Consider the following 18885-nt stretch of genomic DNA (forward strand, 5'->3'; position numbering starts at 1 on the left):
TGCCATGCGCATACACTAGGCGTTTGCGACACATGCCTCGCGAACGCGATGAAGAACTGAGGCACCAGATATCAGCAGAACACGACAGTGAAACATGAAGGAAAAATAGCCTGGAATCAATCCGAAAATGTGCCCGAGCCCCTCGGGACCACAACCAAACATTCCAACATATCCCATATCTTTATTCGAACTTGTTCCAACCTTCGAAACACTCAAAACAACATCAAAACACCAAAATCGTATCGGATTCAAGCCTAAGAATTCTAAGAACTTCCAAATTACTCTTTTGATCAAAATCTCAACCAAACCACGTCCGAATATCCTGAAATTTTGTACACACGTCACAAATGACACAACGGAGCTACTTCAACTTCCGTAATTCCATTCTGACCCCTATATCAAAATCTCACATATCAACCGGAAAATGCCAAAATCTCAATTTCGCCAATTCAAGCCTAAACCTTCCACGGGCTTCCAAAATGTATTCCTATATAGATCCTAAGTCCAAATCATCTAACAGAGCTAACCAAATTATAAAAACTTTGATCCGAGATCATATACCAACAAGTCAAATCTTGGTCAAACTTTTTCAAATTTCAAGCTTCAAACTGAGAACTGTTCTTCCAATTTCATTCCGATTACCCAGAAAACTAAAACCAATGATTTACATAAGTCATGATACATCACACGGAGCAAGTCATGCTTGAGAACTGGCGAGAAAAGTGCAAAAGCTCAAAACGACCGGTCAGGTTGTTACACCAATTTAGGATCGTGAACGGCGCTTAGGAGCAAGTGCTCCCATGTAAGCCTCATTGGTATTTTATAGAAAATCGGACAGAGTTTCCCCTGGTTTTGGATTATCCCAAAAAATTTCTTGTCTCAAATCAACAACCAAACATCTTAATATCATACCAAACAATTGACAACTTATCAATTAACCAAAACAAGTCTCCACCATTACTAATCAACCCACTAACAATCAGAAATACTAATTTATCTCCAACTTTGATAATAAAGAATGATACTCAACATAAGACTACAATAACAAAAGAATACTCATGACACTAAAATATTGACTATGGAGTGACTCTAAGAGTTCAAAAAAAGACTATAACAATAAATAGAATCTCTGCCCACGTGAACAAGTGCGAGGCTCACCAAGAACAATCAACATGTGCGCTCTAATTAACGAAATCCTCGCCCGCGTCAACTGATGTCTCTGTAAAAAAATTTAGCGGGGAATGAGTCGCTAGTTCAGTGAGTAATAATACTTAACCACAACCGTTTTTATTGGGGACAAGTCAGAAAACATGCTAGTAGCTCAAACAAAAAATAACATAAAAATGCCCTTTCAGAAACAATGAATAATTTTCAGCCTCATCATGCTTTTCTTGTAGTATAATACAATTAACAATTCAGTAATAAGCTCGGTAACCACTGTATAATATCAATATTCACATGTTGGGAGGTTTTAATAAACGGATCATATAATCAGTATAACTGTGGACTTCTTCGCAAGAAGGCAAATATAACGGTAGTCCCTACTCAAGGAAAATCGATAACGGTATGCTAGTTCTACCTTTCCCCAAGCGAGGGCTATAACTGTACTCTGTAATCAGTAAATACAAGGTGCATCAGGCCTAACGAACCCGCCGTTAGCTACAGGATCCTTCAAAGTCTACTGCCATTTATACTTGTCTCTCTTTCTGTATATACTCATAGGAAAATATTTTAAAATAATATAGGGCATTTCGGTTCTTATAAAATCATGTAATTTTATTTCGATAATAGTAAATTCAAGTAACAGTAAAACATATCTAGTGACAACAAGAATATTTAAAACAATGGTAATCATGTCAAATAACTATGTCGGTATCATATCGAGTAAAAGACTTGTCCCACATGCAACTCAAAATAATCGGTAACATATTCATATTAAAAATCATGTGTAAATCATGCAAGTTATGAAAATATAAATTGCAGTAAGATTACTACTCATAGTACTCGTGCCGAAATTTCAAATGCTTCACCTCGAGCAATTCATAAAACTTCCTCCAATTCAATCTACAATTACATAATATCGGTGTTATGTTAATTTCTATGTTTAGGCTAATTCATAGCAAATTTAGAATACCCAACCCTCAAAGTTCCATATTTGACTCTTAATTCACCGAATTATATTCACCCATGGGATGAGTAATTACTAATTTATCAACTCCAACATATTCATATAATATACCCGCTTAATTCATGAAAAGGTTTATGGATTTCTCTTAGTTCCTATCCTCCTCTTCTAATTCAGAATCAAATCCCACATTATATTTGCTTAGTCTAGCGAGGAATCATGTATAAAAACTACTATTGTTTCAAAAGAAGGAAAAATATATGCAATTACCTAGGCTTATCACTGAGACTACAGAATATATACCAATGTTTAAATGGAAATGGTATTTGGCACTGAGGTAACACCAGAAACCTTCCCCCTTTTCATTTTTCTCTGTTGATGCTTCTGTCGTGATGTTTGGCGTTGTCTAGGGGTTTCTCTTCTCTTTTTTTCAAGCGCTTTTTCTTTTGCTTCTGGTATGGTTACGCGAATAGTGCTTTTCCTTTCTTTCTTTTGATTTGGCCAGAGAAAGGGCTTCGGCCCTTTTCTTTACTTATCTTTTTTTTTAAGTTAGTTTCTTATTATTATTATTTTGCTAATGACCAATACATGCCTATAAAAAAAATAGGGTATTATATCGTGACAAGTTGGTATCAGAGCACTAGGTTGCCTAGGTCTCACAAGTCACGAGCAAGCTTAGTAGAGTCTGGAGGATCGGTACGGAGATATCTGTACTTATCTTCCAGAGGCTATGGAGTTTAGGAAAAATTTCACTTCATTCTTTCTCTATCGTGTGATTTTATTCTATCATTGATGATTGAACCATTTTGTTCTTGTTCTCTTGCAGATGGAGAGAACAAGCACTGCATCTACAGTCGGACAAGAGCCTAAGCCCCCTGTGGCAGCTATGACTAGGGGCAGAGGTCGAGGCCACGCCAAAGGACGAGGTAGAGGCAGAGGCAGAGCTCAGCCTAGAGCTTGAACAACAGCACCCGCAGTGGAGCCTCGGGTGGATTTTAAGGAGAAGGTTCTAGCTCAGACTGTACCCGTCGGACCAGCTCAGGTTCCGGAGGGGTTCATAGCTACTCTAGTGCTTCAGGATGCTCTAGTCCGTTTGGTGGGACTTATGAAGAGTGCGGCCCAGACCGGTACTTTCTCGGTAGCACCACCCATCTCTCGGGCTGGGAGAGGAGCACATACTCCCGCTACTTACACCCTAGAGTTGGTGGCTCCCTAGTATCAGATTCCCCGCTAGTTGGGGTAGTTTAGCTGATTGTTGTAGCATAGGCCAGTGATAGGCCCGCTTTGTCTTCTGAGGCTATGTTGAGGTTGGATAAGTTTACCAAGCTCTTTCATGCTCATTTCAGTGGTGCATCTTTTGAGGACCCATGGGATTTTCTTGACCGTTTCCACGAGGTGTTGCGCAACATGGGTATAGTTGAGACCAATATAGTCAATTTTGCAGCATTTCAGATGATTAGTTTTGCCCGGAGATAGTGCAGAGATTATACGTTGACTAGACCAGCTGGTTCTCCTACACTTACTTGGGATCAGTTCTCACAGCTATTTCTAGAGAAGTTCATTTCTATCACTCTGAGAGAGGAGTATCGCAGGCAGTTTGAGCATCTTCAGCAAGGTGGTATGACTGTCACCCAGTACGAGACTCGATTTGTGGACCTAGCATGCATGCCAGTATCTTGCTTCTTACTAAGAGGGAGAGAGTGAGGAGATTTATTCACTCTCAGGCTACAGATGGCCAAGGAGACCCGGAGTGATATTTCTTTCCAGAAGGCTGTAGATATTGCTGGACAGATCGAGTTAGTTCGTGCTCATGATAGAGGGACGGTGTTAGATAAGAGGCCTCATCATTTCGGTAGTTTCAGTGGCGCCTCATCTGGAGGCAGGGGTACTTTTGGTAGAGGCCATCCTCCCAGCCATTTCATTTAGTGCTTCAGGCATCGCACAGTGCTTTAGGGAGTCGTGGTCCTTATGTGCCTCATTCTAGGCAGCCAGCCTACAGTGCATCATCAGCTCCTATTAGTGCACCTCGGATTCAGAGCTATCACCGTAGTTATTCGGCCCATTCAGTCAGTTTCTACTTCATTATCCACAACAACGGGATGGGTATTTTGAATGTGGTGGTATTGGCCACATCAAGAGGTTCTGTCTGAGATTATTGGGTTGAATGCCGCAGTAGCGTTCTCATGCCATGGTTCCAGCACCGGTTTCTCCATCGCTCACTCAGCCATCTAGAGGCATGGGTCAGGCCGTTAGAGGTGGAGGTTAAGCTATTAGAGGTGGAGGCCAACCAGCTAGAGGTCATCTCAGAGACGTGGTTTAGAGTGGTGGGGCCCAGCCCTGATGTTATGCTTTCCCAGCTAGGCCTGAGGCTGAGTCATCTAACGTCGTTATCACATGTATTGTTCTAGTTTTCCATAGAGATGCTTCAGTTCTATTTGATCCAGGATCTACTTATTCCTATGTGTCATCCTATTTTGCTTCATATCTGGTTGTGCCACGTGATTCTTTGAGTGCTTCTATTTATGTGTCCACACTTGTGGGAGATTTTATTATTGTAGATCGCTTCTATCAATCGTGTGTGCTTAATATTGGGAGTCTTAAGACTAGCGTAGATCTTCTACTTCTTGATATGGTAGATTTTGATGTTATCTTGGGTATGGATTAGTTGTCACCTTATCATGCTATATTGGACTGTCACGTCAAGACGGTGACCTTAGCCATGCCGAGGTTGCCTCTATTAGCGTGAAGATGGACTCTTGGCCACTCTACCAGCAGAGTTATTTCTTATGTGAAAGCTCGACGTATGGTCAAGAAGGGATGTCTAGCTTATTTGGCATATGTTCGTAATTCGAGTGCGGAGGTTCCTTCCATGAATTCAGTAACTCCTGTTCATGAGTTTCCAGAGGTGTTTTCTGCTGATCTGTCGGGGATGCCACCCGACAGAGATATTGACTTCTGTATTGATTTGGCTCTAGGGACTCAGCCCATTTCTATTCTGCCAAACCGTATGGCTCAGCCAGAGTTGAAGGAATTGAAGGAGCAGTTGCAAGTTTCTAGATAAGGGATTCATTAGACCTAGTGTCTTGCCCTGGGGTGCACCCGTATTGTTCGTGAAGAAGAAACATGGGTCGAGGAGGATGTATATAGACTATCAGTAGTTGAACAAGGTCACTATCAAGAACAAATATCCGTTGTCGAGGATTGATGACTTATTTGATCAGCTTTAGGGTGCCAAAGTATTTTCGAAGATTGATTTGAGGTCTGGCCACCATCAATTGAAGATTAGAGCATCTTATGTCCTAAGACGGCTTTTCGGACTCAGTATGGGCATTATGAGTTCCTAGTGATGTCATTTGGGTTGGCAAATGCCCCAACAACATTTATGGATTTGATGAACCGGGTGTTCAAGCCCTACTTGGATTATTTCGTGATTGTATTCATTGATGATATCTTGATCTATTCCCGTAGTCAAGAGGAGCATGAGCAGCATCTTCAAATAGTACTTCAGACTCTGAGAGATAGCCAGTTATATGCCAAGTTTTTAAAGTGCGAGTTTTGGTTAGACTCAGTCGCCTTTTTGGGACATGTTGTATCGGCAGAGGGCATAAAGATGGATCCTAAGAAGATTGAGGCAGTTCAGAACTGGCCTAGACCTAGTTCAGTTGCAGAGATCCGGAATTTCCTAGGTTTGGCGGGTTATTATCGATGATTCGTGGAGGGGTTTTCATCTATAGGAGTCTCATTGACTAGATTGACCGAGAAGGATTCCCCATTCAAATAGTCAGATGAGTGTGAGTTGAGATTTCAGAAGCTCAAGACTGTTTTGACTACGACAGCAGTGTTGGTGTTTCCCACAGGTTCAGGATCCTACACGGTGTATTGTGATGCATCTCGTATTTGGTTCGATACAGTATTGATGCAAGATGGTAGGGTGATTGCATACGCGTCGCGACAGTTGAAGGTTCATGAGAAGAATGACCCTATTCATGACCTAGAGTTGGCAGCCATTGTTCATGCGCTGAAGATTTGGAGGCACTATCTTTACAGCATATCGTGTGAGGTATTCACAGATCATCAGAGTCTACAATATTTGTCCAAGCAGAAGGATCTCAACTTGAGAAATCCTTATGCAGTTGAATATGTATATTTATATTACTTTCGTACACATTGGTCAAAAAGGTTGTTATGGTACTTCTGCCAACTAACATAAGATCTTGGATTTTGCCATGAGCATGCATACGATAATTTTTTATTTAGTCATATCATTACTTGTGCATACTTCAATATTCATTACATGATTACATCCAAACAACTCATTCTTAAAGGTACAAATGTTTGCAAGAACAAACAAGGAATTCCCAACAAAATAGGAAGAAGAAAAAAAGAGAGGAAGGAGATATTACAACAATAGTGACGCCGATTCAGTGCCAAATAAGTTGAATTTATTATCAAATTTTGTGATGGATGAGACCACAAACAGTAACAAGAGCCATAACCAATGAGTGATCAACATGTGGTTCCACAACCAATGTTAATACATCACTTCCAAATAGTACTCCTGAAGTTGCTTGTTTTTGTTTTACCTAATAAACACAAAGCCAAAAAGAATTTTACACGATCAGTATATGGTAACTTATTGTAGCAGGTAACATATATTGTTTTCCGGATTATTATTCCAATTTTTACGGATGGTTATATGTTGTTATCTCAAAATTAAGGGTAGTGACTAACCTCTGCAACAAGTCTGCCTGCTTGGGTTACAATCTTAATTGATGTTGTGCCAAGGATAATGTTATAGCAGTTTGCTTCAGCTTGATTACATCCCAATATAACATTATAGTAATTCATATTATCTCCTCTAAGGACATTGTGAATTTTCTTCACTTGAAACCATGGTATCTCCTTACTAGTCGCTCCTTCATAATTCCATTTATAGCCATCCCAATGTCCAAACACTGGAACTTTCTGAGGAGAAAAAAAAAAACAAGAAAATATTTGAGTATTGTTAGAGATATAATTAACTAAATAAATAATATAATTCTCTAGCAGTTTAAATTTTTAAATAAAATGATCATATAATTCAACATGGTATTAGAATAGATAAAGTCGTGAACTCAAATCTCACTATCACTCAATTATTTGAAGGAACTTTTACGTGTTTGGCTCATAAAAAAGAATCAAACCAGCACGTGAGCGGCCAACTTATGCTTACCCTATTTCGAATAGAAAAGAGAACTCTGCCATTGGAATCCATGAGATGGACTTCCTTGCTACGTTTTATGTTGTAGTTGTCAATTCGGTAAACAATTTGGCCTTTTGAATCATAAACAGTGCAGCCATTTCCATGGTAGACTAGAGATTTCATCCACAAAGTAAATATTTCTCTTCTTGGGCTCATATAAGAGTTTGAAGAAATTGAAGAAGAAGAAGAAATAGTACTTAGGTTTGACTTGTTAGAGTAAATTTTAGCCATTGAAATGGACTTATAGAGAGGAAGTTGGAAATATTTAATTTGAGGAAGAAGACATTGGAAAAGGGGTATATATACTTGCAAAAAAGAATAAAAAAGAGATGGATCAACTAAGTGAACAGAACCATGCACAATAAAGAAAGGCTTAAATGCTAAAGAAACGTACAAATATGAATTTACCTTTTCTTTCGATAGATGTTCGGGTTGACTTGCGTGTATCTGAATTATTTCATCGAATACTTGCTACTAAAGACGGACCTATGTGTAATCTTGAAGTGTCATCGGACTTCATATACTTCGACAATTTTTTAGATATGTATATGTGTACACCTTAAAAATGGCTAATTTCAATCACTTTGTACCCTGGACACTAAAAAGCCTTTAGGGGGTACTCAGAGACGGATGTAGTGTACAACTTACGGGTTCAACTGAACCCATAACTTTCGACGCGAAGTAAAAATTTGTATGTAAAAATTTATTAAAATTGCAAAAATAATAGATATGAACCCATAACTTTCAAAATATAATGGGTTCAATGTTAAAAACCTTAAAATTGAACCAATAGGATTTAAATCCAGGATCCGTCTCTGGGGGCACTGGTTGACCAGAATACTGGTGCCTCCGCCGCGTTAAAATCTTGGGTTCGCCTCTGCTTGTTACATTCAATATAATCAGTTAAGCAATTTGTGTGCACCTCGACTATTTCATAGGATACTTGCTATATCCAATCCAACCAACATAGTTAAATAGATGGAAACAAATCACCAAGTATTTTTTTTATCTCAAATATGATTTAATTAAACCTGATATATCCAAAATTTACGGCTATTTCATTGATCATTAGGTCATATCACAAGTGCTAATATTAACCCTTTTAGTTCCCTATGAAAAGTTGAAAATGAAATAAGCAAAAGAAAGAGGGGAATATATGCAGAAGTCAATTTATGAAACAGCTAGACGATATATATGAGGATTGACGGTTCATACTTAAAGCATACACAAGTGCTATTGCTGTATTGCACTTGAGTTGGTGGTTTCTTTTTGGCTAATTATGCAAACCGCTAAGAATTTAATTTTTTAGATGCCTTATACTTTTAACATTGGAGTTCTAATTAATAAGCGTTATATCAGAATCTTGATATTGAGTCAAACTATTCCGATCAAGGACAGCATGTACTCTGGAGAGACAGCGAGTGTTACAGTCTTTTGCTCAAGTTATATATATATAATTAGAAAATTTTAAAATATTTCTATATGTACAAAATTCAATTTAATTACCAAATTAGTGATTATTTTAAAACACCTACTCATTAAGCCGAAAATCTATTAGAAACAACCTAGCTCTATCTGGATTTATTGGATTTTTCTACCTTCCGAAACTCCACTTATGATATTACAATATGTCGTTCTTGTTGACACACTTACTCAATAACGCTCATATCTAACCAGAAAATCAAAGTTAATATGATATATTAAATTTTCTAGAAAAATCACTTATAAACAATCTGATCCCTAATATTCAACGAGGCAATGATGCCAAAGCACCTTTGATATAGTAGTTGACAAGTCAAATATGTTCAAATATGAGTTTTTATCAAATTTATATGTTGGTGGTCTCCCTAATTAAGTAGGGTGTGAATTTTAAAGGTTCAGTTTGCACTAAATATAATTTTGCATAAATACTATATATCCAGTTCTTTAATTGACCCAAAAAAAGAGAGAATTTGTTAAATATATTTAGTCAACAAAAGAGTGGAAGAGGCATGCTTATTGTGAATAGGAATATTTGATTTATTTTACACTTTTTTTCTTGCATATGCATGGTTTGTGATTTGTTAATCGTAGAATCAATGTGCCAAATTCCAATATAAAACCAAAAGGAAAGCAACAGAAAACTTAAAAAGAACTCAAAAGATGCTAATCCTTTTTTATAACTGCTAGATTGGGATTACCTTTTAAAATTATTTTTTAGAAGGAAATGAAAAACGAGAAAGAAAGCATTTTACAAAGAATGAAAAAATAAAGGGCGTTACAGCAAAAAATAATTATATCCGCTAGCTAAATATACAAAAAAATATTGATTATGTTTAATATATATATATATATTACTTGCTATTATTTTTTAGAGCGATTATACTGTACAGTTTTCTCTCAATTAAAAGGGAACTTTCTCTTATACGTATCCAAATAAAATCTACGAGTGTCGAAGAATATCAAATTATTCCAATATTTTTTTTCTTTATTGTGTTTTCTTTATCTTTACAATGCTTACATAAAAGAGTATGAGAATCTCCATTAAGGCAAGATTATGTTCATATTTATTCCTACAATGTTATTGCACATGAAGAGAAAGCTCCAACCACATGGCTGAAAGTAAAACTAAAGGAATAAGTATAACACTTATACTGATCTGACTTTGGCCGAAAATACTGTATTGATGTCTTGAGATGCATATTTACATACAAATCAAAAAGAGTTATATTGATGGGTCAATGACGAATTCAGAATTTAAAGTTTATCAATTTCTATTACGGTCTCACTAGTTAATATACAAAGTATTAAATATTTGTAGTTATTTTGTGAATTTCATAATAAATATAAAACATGTAGCTCATAGTAGTAAATGCGACTATTTCCTATTTTGGATACTTGAGAAATTTTATGTGGACAAAATTGTAATGTATAGGATTATATTTATTTATTTCGTTCTTAATCATATCATACTCTAGTTAGTATTAAAGATTGGAGTAAAGAAATTGATAAGAGCATTTTGTGGAATCTATCCCTTACTGGACTGGAGCCAAGTTTTGGACATAAAATCAAGCCCATAACAGGCCTAACCAGATATGGGCCTAATCAAGCATGGACGCTAGCCGTAAAAATTGCAAAGGGTGCCAGGTCGCCCCATTTAATTTAGGGAAATTTTCATAAAACACTATCTTTTAGTAGTAATTAACCATCTATAGATATCATTTGTTATATTACGTATTATAGATACCTTTTGTGTGGCTATAAGATGTATTTAATGTATTTAAGCTATTGTATTCATGAATACAGTAGCAAAAATAGGCGTGAATCAGGGAAGTCCAGCTAATCAGTTGTTGTATTCGAGTGTATTCGACTATATTCATGGAGCGAAACATGGGATTACAGCTGGACAGATTATTGTATTCAATTGTATTCACGGTGTGAAATAAGGGATTATACTGTTTTTAAAACGGAAAGTGAATCAATTAACATAATAGACTCCTAATATAACTCAACAAACTCAATTATAACACGCAAATTTTGTATTTTCAGTTATAAAAAAGATTCTCAACCGAAAAATACCCAAAAAATATAGCAATCTTCAGAGAAATTATATAATACATCTGAATACATAAATTATATTAATTAAAAAAACATATGAATACATCCATGGCATATAGCGAGACAGTGGATACAATGAAATACATATAATACAAAGGGATACATTGAAATACAATGAAAAAAAAAGACAGTGGATACAATGAAATACATATAATACAAAGGGATACATTGAAATACAATGAAAAAAAAGACAGTGAATACAATGAAAAACATGGAATACAACGAGATACATTGGATTACAATGAAAAAAAAAGACAATGAATACAATGAAATACATGAAAATACATTGAAATATATTAACAGAAAATCAAGTTGCTCAGCCCCAAACTCCGTCGTCTTTGTTCAAGAACAAACCCTAATTTCTGGCGAATCCGCCGTTCACCGAAAGCCGGTAGTGAAAACGCGTCGTCTTGGTCCGGCAATGGTGCCGGAGCCGAGGTCACTTCCTGAGCAGAAGAAACCGTCGATACGCGAATCAAAACCCTTCTTTCATGGCTTTTGCATAGCTTTTTGTACGTATACCCATGTGTGTGGTCTCTTCGCATAAATTAAATGAATAGATAGTCATGGGGACCGGCAGTAGTGATAACTGAATCAGTCCTATGGACAGTTCCAAACCTGGAACTGACATTCAAATTGGAAATCAAGGTGGGGTCTCAGATCCTTCAAGATATTCTAAGAATTGAACATACCATAGATCCATACTTCTTTATACCCAAGTGCTTGGAACATTGATCACCACCAATACAATCTCCTTGTACGGATGCTTACCAACCTAGATAACTCGCCATTTTAGACATTCAAACATGGAGAAAGAGGCGGAGAGAGAGAGGAGATAACCATGGAGAAATACTGGCATTGAGAGAGAGAGAGGATGGAGAAAAATCTAAAAGAATGAGAGAGAAATATAATACAAAGAGTATTTTATGGCTTAAGAGTAGGAGGTAACCATAAATAGATATTTGGCTATAAAAATCAAAAGGTATCTATAGAATATATTTTTTTAAAAGGGTATTTATTTAAAATAAATTAGGTATCAACCTTTGCTATAGGAGGTAAAAATTCCTTTAATTTATACTCATTTTTTAAAAAACTTTTAACTTGTACCCATTTTTTAAACAACTTCAGCTCCATTTCTCCTCCCCTTCAGTACCTCACCAGAAGAAAGCAAGGTTGTGTTTTAACATTTATAAATAACAATGGAATAGTAGTATCAACAAAGTGAAGAGAAAATGCAGTTCTTTATCTGCATAAATACTAAAGGGGAACTAGATGAAAAAATAAAAAATTCAGAGAGCTTGATACTGTTTTCTATGATATCTTATTTTGCTGATCAAGAACAGAGTGATAAGAGTCTTGCAAAAATGATGGAAGCGGCTGAGATGCCTACTATGGGATTCATAAATGAAGTTTCTAATCAACTAAGAAATGCTATGAAACTGCATCTTTTTAACTATGATATGATAAGAGATAATAGAGTTGAAAATCGATATCTTATTATTGATATTAATTACTTCTCTAGTTATGCTAAAGTGTCTAAATATGAAACTATGTTGACTCCTTGTTTTCTTGATCTTGCACAACAGAAGCGAAACCGAGATGCTGGTAATTTGGAGAATAAGATTCATGAGGCAGATTCTAATGGTCAGAATAAGACTCATGAGACAGATTCTAATGGTCACTATCTAACGAAATATCAATTTGAAGCTAGCTTAAAAATATTAAACTTCAGCTCTAGAGCTGAAGTTTCCCAGTTACAACACAAAAAATTTAGCTCTAGAGCTGAACTTCAGGTCCGGCTACTAGAATGCTGAAGTTTTGCGTAATTGTCTTTGCTACTTCAGCCCTGTGTGCTGAAGTTATGCGAAATAGCGGGTACGCTTGTAATTTTTTTTGCAAAGCAAACACAAGTTAAAATGTGACACAAAAAGCGGGTATAGATACAAATGACACACGCTAGCCTCACATAAACCTGATAGTAAGGCCCATGAATAGTCGTAGTTACCAAATATGGTATCACGCATTTATACATATGTTTTTTTTTAATTAAATTAAATAGCCTTCCACTCAACTAATTGAACTAAAAATAGTCGGAGGATGTATAAGAAATGTATAATTTATGACATGTGAACATGTGATTCTAGCAACCATCATGTCTAAGTTTTAGGTGAAAATAGCATGGGACAACCAGTTTTCGGATAGTAATTGAAAATAGCCAGCATTTGCATGTCATTAAAAATAGCCACTAATTTATGTAGAGATAAAATTTGGACAAAAATACCCTAGCTGAAACACGAAAAGTTCCAGCATAATATACTAGATTATAGAGCTCATGTGTATAAACTTCTAACATATTATGTTGAAACTCCAACATATTATGTAATTCCAACACATTATGTTGGAATCTCATATGTAAAAAATTCAAACTCCAGTATATTAAGCTGAAATTTTGAGGGTGCTTTTGTTCGGATTTTATCTTTACATGAAAAAATAGCTAAATTTCTATTACTTTTAAAACTGTGACTATTTTTCAATTACCAATTATAAATGAGGCTATTTCTAAAAAAAATTCCCCAAGTTTTCGACACTACTAGATAAATTATAGGAAAATAGTGCAGTGTGTTGTTATAAAAGGGAAAAAGAATTGATATTAATTTCTACTTTCTAGATACATACAGTCCAATTTGAAACAAATCTCTTCACGTTTTGTTTCTTATTTATTTAGAGGTCACCAACCATTGATTTCAAGAATATGTCGTCTCTCCTAACTAGTGTAATTTTTGGGTTCTCAAAAGAGTGGCCTAAATTGAATAAAAAGAAAGTAATAATCATCAAGAGTCCGTTTGGCCATACAATTTTTTTTACCTTTTTAAAAAAATATATGTATTGTTTCCAAAATCAATGTTTGCCATAAAATTTTCAATTTTCAACTAAAAATGAATTACGGAACTTTTCAAAAATTTTAAAAACTCCAAAAAGTTGTTTTTCAAAATTTTCACTTTAGAGTTCAGATCACTCACAAAAATTTAAAACAGTCCAAAATGATATTCATGTCCAAAAATAACTCTAATTTTCAAATATTATTTTCACTTGAAGAAAATTTTATTTTTTTCGAAATTTTACAATTCTTATGTCCAAACGCCCACTTAAAAGCATCAATATAACTGGGGAAATGTCTGTTTTGTCATTAATATTTGGCCCTGTGTTAGGAGACACTTTTTTCTTGTACTGAACATTAAACTAACATTTAGACAGCCTGACCCCATTTCAAAAAACATTTAGACAGCCTGATATTTTTACTTTACTTTTAAATATTAAGTTGCTGCTTTTTGTTCACCAGAAATTTGTGAGAAACAACATCCTTTTAACCATTTCTGCGTAGTTTTTTGACTTCTGAAAGTTCATGTCTTAAGAAAAGAGACATATATGCATTTATTCATGGTACTTATGCATGTGTTGCTTTGTCACCTTGTCATCATTTGTAAGAAATCACTTAATCTCTTACACTTATTATGTTTGCTATTAGCTAATGAAATTTAGAGAACAATAATTATAAGGTCCTTTTCAACAGAGCTAATATCCTAAAACTCACCTAAACTATAGACATTTGGCAGTTACCTACTTAAATTATCGCATGTTCCCAAAAACCCTCTGAACTATATCCCCTTTATAATAAAACTCCATCGTCGCATTCTTACTAATGAGTATAATACACACTCCAAATTATTTTTAAAGTCTGTCATGTGACAATCTACGTGGATATTTATTTAGCTTAATCTAAAAATTAAATTTAATTAAGATTTTAATATTCTTTAAAATTATACAGTAAAAATAGAAAAGAGAACTAAAAATAAACTTAGGTAAGAAATGAAGAATAGATAAAACGAGAAAGATAAGAAATAAACTCAATAATAACAAAAGAGAGAGAATTTCATATGGATTCACACGAAGAAATGGAGAAGAAATGTAAAAAAATGGAGAAGAGAGTTAAAAAAAATGAGGAAGGAAGGTGAAATATAAAGAAAAAGTGGAGAAAATAAAAAAAGAGTAAATTTTAAAAAAGAAGGGCTAATTACCTGCTAGACATTGTGAGGTGGGTCATTTTAATGGTTATTTTCAGTATTCACGTGCTCTATGGCGATTTATTACACACAATATGCCACATAAGTGATGAGGGGGTTTTATTATTGAGAAATTTTCATAAAACACTATCTTTTAGTGGTAATTAGCTATCTTTAGATACCATTTGCTATATTACAGATTGTACATACGTTTTTTGTTGTTATAAGATGTATTAGATGTATTTAAGCTACTGTATTCATGAATACAGTAGCAAATATAGGCGTGAATCAGGGAAGTCCAGCTAATCAGTTGTTGTATTTGAGTGTATTCGACTGTATTCATGGCGTGAAACATGGGATTACAGCTGGATAGATTATTGTATTCGACTGTATTCACAGCATAAAACTGGGGACTACTCTGTTTTTAAATGAAAAGTGAATCAATTAACATAATAGACTCCTAATATAACTCAACAAAGTCAATTACAACATACAAAATTTGTATTTCCAGTTATTAAAAAGATTCTCAACCAATAAATACCCAAAAACATAGCAATCTTCCGAGAAATTATATAATACATCTGAATACATAAATTATATTAATTAAAAAAAATATATGAATACATTCATGGCATATGGCGTGACAATGAATACAATAAAATACATAGAATACAGCGTAATACATTGAAATACAATGGAAAAAAAGATAGTGAATACAATGAAATACATGGAATACATCGAGATAAATTAAATTACAATGAAAAATATGAACAGAAAATCAAGTTGCTCAGCCCCAAACTCTGTTGTCTTTGTTCAAGAACAAACCCTAAAATTTGGCTAATTATTAAGCCCTAAAAATTGGGCCGAATCTCAAACATCCATATACTCGCAGTCTTTTCACGCAAACAATTATTCAAAACTCCATCTAACAATCCATAACGGCTTGACTTAGGGTACTTCTCAAAGCCTCCCATTGTTCACTTGCTCAGTCCACTTTCATCGGTCGCCGGCGGCCATCTCCGACGTCATTTTCTTCTTCGTACGCATATCTCTGTCGCTGTATTTTCTCTTCTAAATCCGTTTGTGACTAATGGTAGGTGATGTGGGTGAGAGGAATTTTGAGATTGAACATCGTATTTTCAGAGAATGGGGAAGAGAATGGCATGTATCAAAGTAGAGATAAAAAGAAAATAGTGTAACTGAATAGCGTATTTAGTGGCTTAGGAGTAGGAGGTAACTAAAATTAGATATTTTACTATATACATTAAAAGGTATCTATAGAATATAATTTTTTTAAATGGTATTTATTTAAAATAAATAAGGTGTTAACCTTTGCTATAGGAGGTAAAAATTCCTTTATTATAAAGGGGGATATAGTTCAGAAAATTTTTGGGGACATGCGATACTTTAGGTAGGTAACTAACAAAGGTGGTATAGTTTAGCCGAATTTTAGGCTATTAACTCTTTTCAATATTATATTATCCAACAACAACAACAACAAATCTAGTATAATTTTACAAGTAGAGTCTAGACAGGGTAGTGCATATGCAGACTTTACTCTTATCTTGTGAAGATAAAGAGGTTGTTTTTGGTAGCTCCTCGGCTCAGTAAAAGAATAGTCAAAGGATTATATGACAAGGTTTTAATTTACTTCTGCATTTTTAGTATAATAAGACCAATAGATGACAAGGATGACTTCAATAAAAAAAAAAATTATAAGCCAAAAGAAAAAATTAATCTCCTTTCTATATACCATTGTAATGTAGTAAGGCCATACTTGGGCCTCTAACCTACTGGGCTTAAAAGAAGCGAACCTGTTCAATAGTCCAAAATCATTCATAATACAACTACGTATACGAACCTGTCCAATAATCCAAAATCAAAACACAAATATATATATATATATATATATGAAAAATAAATATTTTTATTTTTCGGCTAGTGAATACAATTAATTTTAACCGACTTGCCAGTTTGTACTTCCCCAAATCAAAACTATTCATAATAGAACTATAGTCCTTATCATGTCATGTCAAATGTCTTATTACTCAATTAACTATATAATCTTCGTTCACAGCTGAAAAAATTACCTTTAGTACTTTTCCCTAAAATATAAGTGTTAGGCTAAGTAAAGGTTAGTTTTGAAGACTGACAAAGGAACTCAGGCATGAATTAGGTCCATCCCTTGTGTGCATAGAAACGGGCAGATTCGAGCACGTGGGATACACGCGAAAGAGATAAGTTTAAATTGGTGTATTTAGTATCTCCTGATCGAAAAGGTTGCATAATTGATAAGGAGAAGGTCTCTTTAATCAAAGATAACACTATCCAAAATAGGGAAAGAGTTAGAAGCTGAAATCAACTAGAACTCTTCCATCAAGGAAGAGTTGCATCCGAACTCTAGCTATTTCTTCATCTACTAACTCTATAAATTACAGGATGTTCTCACATTACAAGTTTTGCACAAAAACGCAGAAGTTAAATGTGAATTGAGAGCAAAATAGGAAGGCTTTTTGCAAGCAGTTCGTGTGTGATTCAAGTGTGCAAACCTGAAGCTACATGAACCAGATTGAAGAACCAACTCCATAAAGGGTTTTATGTATTTTTCTTTATTTTTAGTTCAATTGTAGTATGTGTTTTCACATTGTACCTTTCAGCTTTATCTAGAAGCAATTGTAATAGGTACTTTGAGTATTCAAGTTAGAGTTAACTTGAAGTTGTCGCAACAGTTAGAAACTGGTTGCTACAATGGGATTAGAGGTAATCCTTAGGTTTACAAAGAGTTTTGTAAATGCTGTTTTGGCTCAGTAATTTAGTGAAGTGTTGGGGAAAATCCTACTGAGTAGTAGGTCGTGGTTTTTTCAACTTTTGAGCCGGGTATTTTTCACGTAAAATACTTGTGTTCTTTACTTTCTGCATTTATTATTCCGCAACAGTAGAATAAGGAACACATAGAAGAACCAGGTCCTTTCATAATCAGTTTAAGCAAAAGATTGGTCACCACACAAATCACCCCCCCCCTTTTGTGTGGTATTGAAGTATAAAATATCAATTGGTATCAGAGTGGGTTATCCTTGAAGAGGCTAACACCTTAGGAACAGATCAAGATAAGCGCACCACCTGAAAACTGGGAAGGGCAATCCACTGATAAGCCTCCATTCTTTAATGGCCAGTACTACTCTTGGTGGAAAAATAGGATGAGAGATCACATCATCGAAGAAGACTATCAGCTATAGGACATTGTCACTGATGGTCCCCTGGCTACCATGAAGAAGAATGCTGAAGAAGTAGATGTGCCAAAAACAAGAGCTGACTGCAATGTTGAGGACTTGAGGAAATGGAAAAAGAATGCTAAGGCAAAGAAATAACTTGTGTGTGGACTTGGTCCATACAAGTACAATAGAATTCAAATTTGTACAACTGCTACGGAAATCTGGGACACTTTGCAAGTGGCTCATGAAGGAACACCTCAAGTGAAGAGGTCCAGAGGAACACTGTTGTATTTTCAATATGAGAATTTTACCATGAAGGAAAGAGAAACCATCCAAGAGATGTATACAAGGTTCATCACACTAACAAATGAACTTAAGTCTCTTGGAAGGGTTATTCTTGAAGAAGACAAAATTGAGAGAATTATGACAAAGGTTCTGCCAGTCCCTTAGGAAAGCAAAATCACTACTATTTAGGAATCAAAGAATATTGCCACTCTTAAGTTGGATGAGCTAATTGGAAATTTTACTGCCTATGAACTTAGAAGGCAAACCATGAAGATGGATGCACCCAAGAAGGAAAGGAGCCTGTCACTCAGAATCACTGAAGGTGTTGATCTAGAGGAGGATAAAATGGTCATGATCACAAAG

The 18885-nt window shown here is 35.2% G+C and overlaps 2 protein-coding genes across 2 annotated transcripts; one reads left to right on the forward strand and one right to left on the reverse strand.

Moving 5' to 3' along the window:
• Nucleotides 1-6550: 6550 nt before the first annotated feature.
• LOC104241264 (protein LURP-one-related 11-like) lies at nucleotides 6551-7633 on the reverse strand. Its single transcript, XM_009796193.2, has 3 exons — nucleotides 7338-7633; nucleotides 6857-7090; nucleotides 6551-6708 (listed from the first exon to the last, which is right to left on the reverse strand). The coding sequence occupies exons 1-3, from the start codon at nucleotides 7596-7598 to the stop codon at nucleotides 6574-6576; spliced, it is 630 nt and encodes a 209-aa protein (XP_009794495.1). The 5' UTR covers nucleotides 7599-7633; the 3' UTR covers nucleotides 6551-6573.
• A 4563-nt stretch (nucleotides 7634-12196) lies between these two features.
• On the forward strand, nucleotides 12197-17796 carry LOC138876325 (inositol-tetrakisphosphate 1-kinase 5-like). The gene is made up of 2 exons (XM_070155237.1): nucleotides 12197-12757; nucleotides 17683-17796. Exons 1-2 carry the CDS (start codon nucleotides 12197-12199, stop codon nucleotides 17794-17796), a joined length of 675 nt encoding a protein of 224 aa, XP_070011338.1.
• The last annotated feature ends 1089 nt before the right edge of the window (nucleotides 17797-18885 follow it).

Source organism: Nicotiana sylvestris, chromosome 8 (genome assembly GCF_000393655.2).
Source record: "Nicotiana sylvestris chromosome 8, ASM39365v2, whole genome shotgun sequence".
NCBI lineage: Eukaryota > Viridiplantae > Streptophyta > Magnoliopsida > Solanales > Solanaceae > Nicotiana > Nicotiana sylvestris.